General features: G+C 36.9%; 1 protein-coding gene across 1 annotated transcript in view; it reads right to left on the bottom strand.

Moving 5' to 3' along the window:
* Positions 1-403: 403 nt before the first annotated feature.
* Positions 404-13021, bottom strand: part of XKR9 (XK related 9) — a 48406-nt gene continuing 35788 nt past the window's right edge. The window contains exon 3 of the mRNA XM_023545782.2: positions 404-1304. Within this exon, the coding sequence (XP_023401550.1) occupies positions 676-1304 (629 nt within the window). The 3' untranslated portion in view covers positions 404-675. The remainder of the gene's footprint in view (positions 1305-13021) is intronic.

Below are 13021 nucleotides of genomic sequence, written 5' to 3'. Positions count from 1 at the left end.
GGAGGGAAACTTGATTCCAGTCTTTTAATTATGAAACCCAGACCATTTCTTCCAATTCACGCTCAAAATGGCAGCTCTACCAGGCAGTAGGCAAATATCTGAGTACCCAGGATCTTTAAAACCAAATGAGAAATTAATTTAAGTGATAAAAATATCATTACGGTCTATCTCTCACATTCACAGTTAATGTACTGGATTGATCTCATATTAGAGAAGGCAAAAATAAGTTCAGTAAAACTTACATGTGATATTGTTCTATAATTTCCACATTCTATGACAAATCTGTCTTGGAAGAAGTACAGCCAGAATGGTCCTTAGAAGCGAGGATGACAAGAATTTCGTCTCATGTACTTTGGACGTGTTATCAGGAGGGATCAGTCCCTGGAGAAGGACATCATGCTTGGTAAAGTAGGGGGTCAGTGAAAGAGAGGAAGACCCTCAACAAGGTGGATTGACACAGTGGCTGCAATGATGGGCTCAAGCATGGCAACAATTGTGAGGGTGGCGCAGGACCAGGCAGTGTTGTACTTAGGTTTGCTGTGAGTCGGAATTGACTCAACTACACCGAACAACAGCAACAACAACAGAAATAATAGACAAAACACACACAACAAGTTTTTTTTTTACTAACCAATGAAACACAAAATAAGAAAACATATTTCATAAATGAACAGCTTATTCCATTAGGAAATACCTCATTCTACAATCTCTTTGAACTGGTTTTCCATCAGTGTGATCCGGTTTCTTTTCTCCACTTCTATTTGGGTGAAAAATCCCATAATAAACAATAAGAAAAATAATTCCAAGTAGAAAAGTAAGAACTACAGTGATACTGATAATTAAAAGATAGTCTGAAATAAAAATAGAGGGTGGGCAGACCCAGAATGCAATCAATATGGACAATGTGGCCAGTACCTTTACAATATAATAACAAGACATTGGACATTTGGTATTCTGTCCCTTAACATTAAAAAATGTAAAGACCAGAATGAATCCAACAATAATCCTGTATAAGAATTCCATACCTACTGAAGCACAAAACTGAGTCTGGTTTTTAAATGCCCATATTATACCTAAAAACCAAAGAAATAACAACAGAAGTAAAGCCATCTTAACATTTAAGAATATTAGAAGTACAACACTCAGCATCCACGATAATAATGTAAACAGCTTGTAAAAGAGATACGTGAATTTGGGAGAGAGTCCATTAAAGGGCTTTTTATCAGGCAAGGATTTCCTTAGAGCTATTTGATAATCAACAGTTGACCACGATATAGCACAGCAAGAGACCATGATGGCTGCATCTACAAAACAAAAAATATATATTGTTATGGGAATAATAACAGCAATATTAAATGTACTATACGCCATACATGGCTCATCTGTAAACATACACCCATAAAAACACATAAAGTACCTTATATACTAATCTCATTGAAACTTTTAGGTAGATATTAATAGTCCCATATTACATATGAAGGAACTGAGACTTGGAGAAGATATATTACTTGACCTAAATCACACAGCTATCAAGTGGCAGGGCAGTACTGGGATTTGAACCTAAATCAACCTGGTTCCAAAGTTGATGTACTTTACTAGACTGCTTTATGATGATTTTGAATAAATTCATTGGACAAATATTTATTACAAAACTGATATAGCAGAAACTGCATACTTTGATAGTTAAGAGGCTACAACTCTGAGTTCTAACTTTTTCTGTCTATTTTACTTTGACTTTGGGCATATACCTAATTCACTAAGAGACAACATCATAAAATATAAAGAGAGCCATTAAATAGAAAATTTAACATAAGTATGAAGTATAAAACAAGCTCATTTTCCCGTATCTTGACAATAATAATCAAATGAACAAATATGTTCTAAAACTTACAGATGTCTATAACTTCGATATCTTTACCCTATTTCTTTTCCCAGCCAATAACAGAAAACCAAGGTCATCACTACTTTGGAAAGGTAAGTCATTACCCTCATTTTCAAGCTGGAGGCTTTTATAAAATTGAAAACAAAGATATTAGAGAATTGGAAAAAAAAAAAAAAGTTTAGAGCAGGATACTTTGGCTCTCTTGCTCTAATTTTCTTTGATTTCAACTTGAACTTGAATATGAGTAATTGATGTTCTGATTCGCAACCCCTCGCCTTGTTTTGACTGAGGATATTAAGCTTTTCCATCACCTCTTTCCACAGATGTAGTCAATTTGACTCCTGCGTATTCCATCTGGCGAGGTATAGCCACCATTTATGTTGGTGAAAAAAGGTATTTGCAATAGAGAAGTCATTGGTCTTGCAAAATTCAATCATACAATTTCCCACATAGTTTCTATCACCAAGGCCATATTTTCCAACTACTGATCCTTCTTTGTTTTCAACTTTTTCATTCTAATCACCAGTAATTATCAGTGCATCCATGTTTGACCAATTTCAGGCTGCAGAAGTTGGTAAAAATCTTCAATTTCTTCATCTTTGGCCTTAGTGGTTGGTACGTAAATTTGAATAATAGTCATATTAACTGGTCTTCCTTGTAGGCGTACAGATATTATCCTGTCATTGACAGCAACCTTGAGTATATCCCACTGGAATTTAGAGACCTCATACTTATGTTAAATTTTCTATTTAACAGCTCTCTGTTTATATTTTATAATGCTGTCTCTTAGTCAATTAGGTATACACCCAAAGTCAAAGTAAAATAGATAGGAAAAGTTAGAACTCAGAGTTACAGTCTCAAAAGCAGATTTGACACGTTGAACACTAATGACCAAAGATCAGACGAGTTGTGGAATGACATCAAGGATATCATACATGAAGAAAGCAAAGACAGGAGAGAAAGAAAAACCTAAATGGGTAACAGAAGAGACTCTGAAACTTGCTCTTGATCATCGAGTAGCTAAAGCAAAAGGAAAAAACGATGAAGTGAAAGAGCTGAACAAAAGATTTCAAAGGCAGCTCGAGAAGACAATTATGACATGTACAAAGACCTGGAGATAGAAAACCAAAAGGGAAGAACACATCCAAGCTGAAAGAACTGAAGAAAAAATTCAAGCCTCAAGTGACAATAGTGAAGGATTCTATGGGGAAAAGATGAAATGACACAGGAAGCATCAAAAGAAGATGGAAGGAATACACAGTAACTATACCAAAAAGAATTGGTTGACATTCAACCATTTCAGGAGGTAACATGTAATCGTACTGCAGGAAGAAGTCCCAGCTGCACTGAAGGCATTGGCAAAAAACGAGGTTCCAAGAATTGATGGAATGCCAATTGAAATGTTTCAACAAATGAATGGAATGCTGGAAGTGCTCACTCGTCTATGCCAAGAAATTTGGAAGACAGCTACCTGTCAGCCAAATGGAAGAGATCCATATTTATGTCTAATCCCAAGAAAGGTGATCCAAACAAGTGCTGCCATCTTCACCGTTGCAGCTCTTTTCTTTCTCGCCTCCCCCCCTCCCTGTGCCTACTCGTTCTATCTTTCTCTCTCCCTCTCTCTCTGGGTCTCTCAGTCTCCTGGTTCCAAGAGCTTCTCAGCAGAGAGGTTCCAGGTCCAAAGGACATGCTCTGCTCCTGGCTGTTCTTCCTTCATGGTGGTGAGATCCTCTCTCTCTTGCCTGTGGGATGGCTCACCTCAAGCCCAGCAGGATGGCAAAAGTGACCAGTCCCTTTGGTGGGCTAAAGTTACCCTATCTATACAGTTCCACCCAATCACCTGGGTGGGAGTTACAAGACCATTGTGAGAAAGGCCACACAAGAGCCATTTACTGCGCTGCAGATGAGTAAATAACAGAGCTAAAATTCTCATCCAGTTTGCCTGATCTTAACACTACACTATGTTGCTGTTGTTAGCTGCTGTTGAGTCAGACCCTGACTCCTGGTGACCTCATACACAATGGATTAAAATGGTGCACAGTCCTGCACCATTTCCATGATCAGTTGCAGATCAGACCGTTGTGATCCATAGGGTTTTCATAGGATGATTTTCCAAAGTAGAAAACCAGGCCTTTTTTCCTAGTCTGTCTGAGTCTGGAAGCTCTGTTGAAACCTGTTCAGCAACATAGCAACACACAACCTTCACTACAGACAGGTGGTGGCTGCATATCAGGTGCACTGGCCAGAAATCAAACCCAGGTCTCCTGCATGGAAGGTGAGAATTCTACCGCTAAACAACCAACACCCTTCTAATACTTCACTAAGTGCCTTTGATTCCTAATGTCTATCTAATTGACACTGCTAGTTAGACTCTATTTTCCATTTCCCACTTACCTACCTGCTTCCAACACTTTTCCTTCTGATCATATTGCTGCCCTACCTATGCACTATGCTCTATCCAAACTGGATTCCTTGTCTTTCAAACCATACCTTTGCTTATGCATTTATCTCGATCTGAAATGCTCTTGCCCAATCGCATCTAAAGGAGCCCTGGTGATGCAATGGTTACGAGTTCAGCTGCTAACAGAAAGCTGGCAGTTCCAAGACACCAGCCACCCCGTGGGAGAAAGATGTGGCAGTCTGCTTCCGAAAAGATTACAGCCTTGGAAACCCTATGAGTCAAAATCGAGTTGACAGCAACGGGCTAATCACATCTAAATAGATTCTTATTAATTTCTTTCAAGTTTGACACTGAATACTAACACCAGTGAAGAAAACATACAACTCCCACATGCACTAAATAAGACCATAACAAACTAGTTAATATGTTGTCAATTCTAATCACTCATTTCAAAAAAATAAATCATTTTTTAAATCTTTAAATACCAAGATTCTTAAAGCACAGATACTGAAGAAATGGGTGCTATTTTCCCAATTTTGACAACAATTCAGAAAATATACATGATTTTACCAATAATACGTTGTGAAGCTGGAAGAAAATTTTCTAAATTAAAAATAATTTTTCAAATTCAATCAGCTATCCTAGAGGAATGATTCTACAGAAAATTGTATTGTAAAATCATTATCAAGAGTCAAAGAATATGCAGTCAAAAAATTTAGACAAAAAAGTACTAAAATAATAAAAATATATTACTTTTCTGCCTTTTTTGAAATTTGTGGAATATGTCAGCTTTTTTATATCTGTAATTTGCTGTGATTTATTTTTATTTAAAATATTTAAAATAATTATTTAGTTTCATACTCAATTTCAGTCTTTCTCTTAAATAGCATTTCTCTGAATGTTTTTGTTTTATGCCTCCAAAAAATCCATGTCCACCTCTGCTTAACCTTCCTCTTAGACCATACAAAAAATATAAAGACTTTAACTCCATTTATCCCCTACCTAAAAATTGTTACCACTGAGTCAACTACAGCTGGTGGCTACCCCATGTGTGTCAGAGTGGACCTGTGCTGCTTAAGGCTTTCAGTGGTTGGTTTTTCATAAACGGATCACTAGGCCTTTCTTCTGAGGTATCTCTGGGTGGACTCCAACCTTTCAGTCAACAGCTGAGCCCATCAACCATGTGCACCATCCCCTACCTGCCTAACATATTACTGTTGTCCTATGTTTTCAATCTTTTTTTTTCTTAACTTTTTATTTTTGTTTTATACAGTGTTCATTGGATTAACCCACATATATCACTTCCTTGCTTGTATCTCAGAACATTTCTGTTCCATCTGAAGTACATTCTTTGGAATTTCCTTTAGTGGTGATATGATGTGGTATGGATTTCTTTCTATTTAGTTTGCTTATGTGATGGTGGGCTTTTTGAATCGGTGGGTATGGAGGTGTCTTTCATCAGTTCTGAAATTTTTCAACCATTAATTTTTCACATATTGCTTTTGTTCCATTCTTGCTCTCCTTTTCTTCAGGGACTCTGCTTAGATGTATATTAGACCTTCTCATCCTATCTTCTCTGTCTCTTAACCTCTTATATCTTCCAATCTGGAAAATTGCTTCTGACCTAGCACTGAGTCACTAATTGTCTCTTCCAATGTGTCTAATTTGCTGAGTTTTTCATTTTAATTCTTAATTTCTTTCATTTCCATAAATTCTATTTGTTTTTATTGTTTTCATAAATATATAAGCCATTTTTTAGTTCCCTGTTCCATGTTTCTAAGTTCATCATTTATTTCTTTGAACATAGTTGGATGCTTGTTTTATACTTTGCATCTGGCAATTTCCAATATTTAAAGTCTTCATGAGATTTTCCTCTGTGTTTCTACTGGTTCTTGCTCATGATGCCTTATTTCTTTTGGTGCTATAAGCTGTGGTAAAAATTTTTCCTTGGGAAACAATTTGTGAAAATTATTTGACGCCTTTAGGAAGGTCAGTTTCTCAAGAGAGGATCTGTACTTGTTTCTGCCAGACACCTACGGGCACTAATAGCCTAGGAACACTTTAAACTATATTCACAGTTTAGCTTTTGTTAGTTAGTATGGTTTTTTGTTTTGTTTTGTTTTTTGGACTAGTGAAAAGGTATGAATTTTCTTGTAAATCTGATGGTTATAACTTCTCAGGGTTTTCCTCTGCTTACTTAGCACCAAGGCAGCATTCCTCACAGTCTCCTGGAAGTGGAGAGTGAGGCAGATAACTTCACTCTTGCCCTGAGGCGAGTGCTTTTGAAGCCTTATCTTTATGGGATTAGAACTTATTATAAAATTTGCCTCCTTGCGAAGACCCCAAGTTTTGTCTTCTGTCCTCTACACCCTGGAAAGCCATTAGAACTCAAGTTCCTCTTTGCAAGATTCAGTAAATATCCTCAGGGTATAAATGTCTTCAGTGTCACACTTAACCATTCTGGGTCCCCATTTTTAGGCATATTTTGGCCCATTGTATTCTGTCAGATCTTAGATGCTTTTAGGAAGGCTTTTTTTTTAAAATGTTTCATCCAATATTCTTAGATATTTTCAGATATTATTTCAAATAATTAAGCCTTTCAGTGAAAGGGTTGTTTTGAATAACCTAAATTCTCTGCTTTCTATCTTCTAAACATTTGTTGACATTTCTAATCTACTGTTCTACATTATCTTTGTCCTTGTGAGTCTATACTGCTTTTAATCCCTTTACTCTCATTTTTAGTGCGCCATCAGGAAGAAGCAAAGATGAAAAAAAAACATGTTCAGTCTTCTGAAGTACTTCTATAGACAACCCGATTTTTGGGGGGGGGGCACAGAGTTACATTTTCCTGCTTGTCAAACCAATACATGTTAACGTAGAAAATACGGAAATTCAGAAAAGCATGAAAAAAAAAATTAATCATAATCTCACTACCCAGAAGCAGCCACAGTTAACATTTTGGTATATTTTGTTCCAAACATTTTTCTGTATAATAATTTCTTTGTATTCTTAAAATTATGCTGATAGAAATTTTATAAGCTGTTTTTGTCTCAATTTTATTTTATAATTAGTACTTTCTAGGACCATTAAAAACATATAATGTTCCATCCTAATAGTTTGGAATTATTTACTTACCAATTCTGTTGTTAGGTGATTAGATTATTTCTCAGTTTTCGCTATTTTTAACTAGCTTACACCTCAACTACTTACTTCAAGGAGAAACTATAAGGATGAAGACAGAACCATAACATGAACATAACGGCCACTGTATCCCTGAGACACCTGAAGGCTAGTCCAGACTCTGTGAAGCATCTGGAATCATTGAGCGTATCTCTGAGTAGGAATCGACTTGATGGCAAAGGGTACAATTATACAGCCTGTAAGTTCAAAATGTTTAACTTCTAACTGAAGGAACTGTATGATACATAACTTTTAAGTCCCACCCACAAATTCTCTGCATCAGTAGGAAAAAGAAGTCTTACTCATACACAATGGATTCATTTCAGTGTCTTACTAACAATCAAAGTAAAGGCAGAAATATTAGAAGGGGCCATTCCCTGGAGGTTTATGGGAAATTGGGAGTAGGGAGACTGGGAAGATAAGCTGATGTTACAGGCAAGTCCAGTGCAAAAGGAACTACAGGGAGGATGACAGTCTGTCCCCCCGACTCCCCAAGATAAATTCAAGTATACATAGAACCCTAGTCATTAATGAAAATTGGTACTATTATTCAGAAAAGAAATGTTTTTCTTACATCTCAAATTAAACACCTACTAAAAGACTTTTATAAAGAATGAAAATACTAAGCTGCCCTAAAAAAAGGAACATTTTATTCTTGTAAGGATATCTGCCATGAAAGTGAGGCATATTATCTCACTTGCAAAGCTTTCATAAGTTTTGTAGCATTTACCGTTTCACCCAGCAATTCCAAGTCTTGGAATTTACCCTACATATACACTTCACACATGCAAAATGATCTATATATAAGATTATTCATTACAGCATTTTTCAAGAGCAAAATATTAGAAATAATCTAGATAAACATAAATAAGGTGCTTGTTAAATAAATTATGGTACATCCATAATTTGCAATGCTATTTTTTTTTTATGCAGTTAGTAAAAATGAAAGAGGAAACTCTTTATGTACTGATATGGATATATACTTTCTGGATACATTGTTAAGCAAAAAAATAATGAAAAAGACAGTTTTTATTTTATGTTACCATTTGTCTAAAAGATAAAATAGAACGCATGCTTAAAAAAAAATCTCTGAAAGGATCAACAAAAAACCAACAACAGTAGTTTACTTTTTGAGCAGCTGAAGAAGGGATGGGAAGGAGAGGGAGGAAGCCAATGTGTCCTTTTATACTTCTTGATATTTAAGCCATGTGATATATTTCCTTTTCAAAAAATAAATAATTTTTAAAAGAATAAAAACTTTCACGAGAATGAAAATACTTCCTACCAAAACCTCTGGGACACAGCAAAAGCAGTGCTCAGAGGCCAATTTATATCAATAAATGCACACATACAAAAAGAAGAAAGAGCCAAAATCAGAGAACTGTCCCTACAACTTGAACAAATAGAAAGTGAGCAACAAAAGAACCCATCAGGCACCAAAAGAAAACAAATAATAAAAATTATTTATTATTTGAACTAAAAGAATTAGAGAACAGAAAAACAATTGAAAGAATTAACAAAGCCAGAAGCTGGTTCTTCGAAAAAATTAACAAAATGATAAACCATTGGCTAGACTGACTAAAGAAATACAGGAAAGGAAACAAATAATCCGAATAAGAAACGAGAAGGACCACATCACAACAGAACCAAATGAAATTAAAAGAATCATTTCAGATTACTACGAAAAATTGTACTCTAACAAATTTGAAAACCTAGAAGAAATGGATGAATTCTTGGAAAAACACTACCTACCTAAACTAACACATTCAGAAGTAGAACAACTAAATAGACCCATAACAAAAAAAGAGATTGAAACGGTAATCAAAAAACTTCCAACAAAAAAAAGCCCTGGCCCGGATGGCTTCACTGCAGAATTCTACCAAACTTTCAGAGAAGAGTTAACACCACTACTACTGAAGGTATTTCAAAGCATAGAAAAGGACGGAATACTACCCAACTCATTCTATGAAGCCACCATCTCCCTGATACCAAAACCAGTTAAAGACATTACAAAAAAAGAAAATTATAGACCTATATCCCTCATGAACATTGATGCAAAAATCCTCAACAAAATTCTAGCCAATAGAATCCAACAACACATCAAAAAAATAATTCACCCTGATCAAGTGGGATTTATACCAGGTATGCAAGGCTGGTTTAATATCAGAAAAACCATTAATGTAATCCATCACATAAATAAAACAAAAGACAAAAACCACATGATCTTATCAATTGATGCAGAAAAGGCATTTGACAAAGTCCAACACCCATTTATGATAAAAACTCTTACCAAAATAGGAATTGAAGGAAAATTCCTCAACATAATAAAGGGCATCTATGCAAAGCCAACAGCCAATATCACTCTAAATGGAGAGAACCTGAAAGCATTTCCCTTGAGAACGGGAACCAGACAAGGATGCCCTTTATCACCGCTCTTATTCAACATCGTGTTGGAAGTCTTAGCCAGGGCAATTAGGCTAGACAAAGAAATAAAAGGTATCCGGATTGGCAAGGAAGAAGTAAAGTTATCACTATTTGCAGATGACATGATTATATACACAGAAAACCCTAAGGAATCCTCCAGAAAACTACTGAAACTAATAGAAGAGTTTGGCAGAGTCTCAGGTTATAAGATAAACATACAAAAATCACTGGGATTCCTCTACATCAACAAAAAGAACACCGAAGAGGAAATAACCAAATCAATACCATTCACAGTAGCCCCCAAGAAGATAAGATACTTAGGAATAAATCTTACCAAGGATGTAAAAGACCTATACAAAGAAAACTACAAAGCTCTACTACAAGGAATTCAAAAGGACATACTTAAGTGGAAAAACATACCCTGCTCATGGATAGGAAGACTTAACATAGTAAAAATGTCTATTCTACCAAAAGCCATCTATACATTTAACGCACTTCCGATCCAAATTCCAATGTCATATTTTAAGGGGATAGAGAAACAAATCACCAATTTCATATGGAAGGGAAAGAAGCCCCGGATAAGCAAAGCACTACTGAAAAAGAAGAAGAAAGTGGGAGGCCTCACCTTACCTGACTTCAGAACCTATTATACAGCCACAGTAGTCAAAACAGCCTGGTATTGGTACAACAACAGACACATAGACCAATGGATCAGAATTGAGAACACAGACATAGATCCATCCACGAATGAGCAGCTGATATTTGACAAAGGACCAGTGTCAATAAACTGGGGAAAAGATAGCCTTTTTAACAAATTGTGCTGGCATAACTGGATATCCCTTTGCAAAAAAAATGAAACAGGACCCATACCTCACACCATGCACAAAAACTAACTCCAAGTGGATCAAAGACCTAAACATAAAGACTAAAACGATAAAGATCATGGAAGAAAAAATTGGGACAACCCTAGGAGCCCTAATACAAGGCATAAACAGAATACAAAACATTACCAAAAATGATGAAGAGAAACCCAATAACTGGGAGCTCCTAAAAATCAAACACCTATGCTCATCTAAAAAAAAAAAAGACTTCTCCAAAAGAGTAAAAAGACCACCTACAGACTGGGAAAGAATTTTCAGCTATGACATCTCCGACCAGCGCCTGATCTCTAAAATCTACATGATTCTGTCAAAACTCAACCACAAAAAGACAAACAACCCAATCAAGAAGTGGGCAAAGGATATGAACACACATTTCACTAAAGAAGATATTCAGGCAGCCAACAGATACATGAGAAAATGCTCTCGATCATTAGCCATTAGAGAAATGCAAATTAAAACTACGATGAGATTCCATCTCACACCAACTAGACTGGCATTAATCCAAAAAACACAAAATAATAAATGTTGGAGAGGCTGCGGAGAGATTGGAACTCTCATACACTGCTGGTGGGAAGGTCACATGGTACAACCACTTTGGAAATCTATCTGGCGTTATCTTAAACAGTTAGAAATAGAACTACCATACAACCCAGAAATCCCACTCCTAGGAATATACCCTAGAGATACAAGAGCCTTCATACAAACAGATACATGCACACCCATGTTTATTGCAGCTCTGTTTACAATAGCAAAAAGCTGGAAGCAACCACGGTGTCCATCAACGGATGAATGGGTAAATAAATTGTGGTATATTCACACAATGGAATACTACGCATCGATAAAGAACAGTGACGAATCTCTGAAACATTTCATAACATGGAGGAACCTGGAAGGCATTATGCTGAGCGAAATGAGTCAGAGGCAAAAGGACAAATATTGTATAAGACCACTATTATAAGATCTTGAGAAATAGTAAACCTGAGAAGAACACATACTTTTGTGGTTACGAGGGGGGGAGCGAGGGAGGGTGGGAGAGGGTTTTTTTATTGATTAATCAGTAGATAAGAACTGCTTTAGGTGAAGGGAAAGACAACACTCAATACATGGAAGGTCAGCTCAGTTGGACTGGACCAAAAGCAAAGAAGTTTCCGGGATAAAATGAATGCTTCAAAGGTCAGCGGAGCAAGTGCGGGGGTCTGGGGAACATGGTTTGCAGGGACTTCTAAGTCAATTGGCAAAATAATTCTATTATGAAATCATTCTGCATCCCACTTTGAAATGTGGCGTCTGGGGTCTTAAATGCTAACAAGTGGCCATCTAAGATGCATCAATTGGTCTCAACCCACCTGGAGCAAAGGAAAATGAAGAACACCAAGGCCACACGACAACTAAGAGCCCAAGAGACAGAAAGGGCCACATGAACCAGAGACCTACATCATCCTGAGACCAGAAGAACTAGTTGGTGCCCGGCCACAATCAATGACTGCCCTGACAGGGAGCACAGCAGAGGACCCCTGAGGGAGCAGGAGATCAGTGGGATACAGACCCCAAATTCTCATAAAAAGACCAAACTTAATGGTCTGACTGAGACTGGAGGAATCCCGGCGGCCATGCTCCCCAGACCTTCAGTTGACACAGGACAGGAACCATCCCCGAAGACAACTCATCAGACATGAAAGGGACTGGTCAGCCGGTGGGAGAGAGACGCTGATGAAGAGTGAGCTAATTATATCAGGTGGACACTTGAGAGTGTGTTGGCAACTCTTGTCTGGAGGGGGGATGGGAGGATAGAGAGAGAGGGAAGCCGGCAAAATTGTCAAGAAAGGAGAGACTGAAAGGGCTGACTCAAGAGGGGGAGAGCAAGTGGGAGTAGGGAGTGAGATGTATGTAAACTTATATGTGACAGACTGATTGGATTTGTAAACGTTCACTTGAAGCTTAATAAAAGTTATTAAAAAAAAAAAAAATCACTTGGATTCCTCTACATCAACAAAAAGAACACCGAAGAGGAAATAACCAAATCAATACCATTCACAGTAGCCCCCAAGAAGATAAAATACTTAGGAATAAATCTTACCAAGGATGTAAAAGACCTATACAAAGAAAACTACAAAGCTCTACTACAAGAAATTCAAAAGGACATACTTAAGTGGAAAAACATACCTTGCTCATGGATAGGAAGACTTAACATAGTAAAAATGTCTATTCTACCAAAAGCCATCTATACATACAACGCACTTCCGATCCAAATTC

The sequence above is a fragment of the Loxodonta africana genome, chromosome 14 (assembly GCF_030014295.1).
Source record: "Loxodonta africana isolate mLoxAfr1 chromosome 14, mLoxAfr1.hap2, whole genome shotgun sequence".
Taxonomy (NCBI): Eukaryota; Metazoa; Chordata; class Mammalia; order Proboscidea; family Elephantidae; genus Loxodonta; species Loxodonta africana.
Note: the sequence above shows the minus strand (reverse complement) of the source record. Positions and strands in the feature narration are given on the sequence as shown.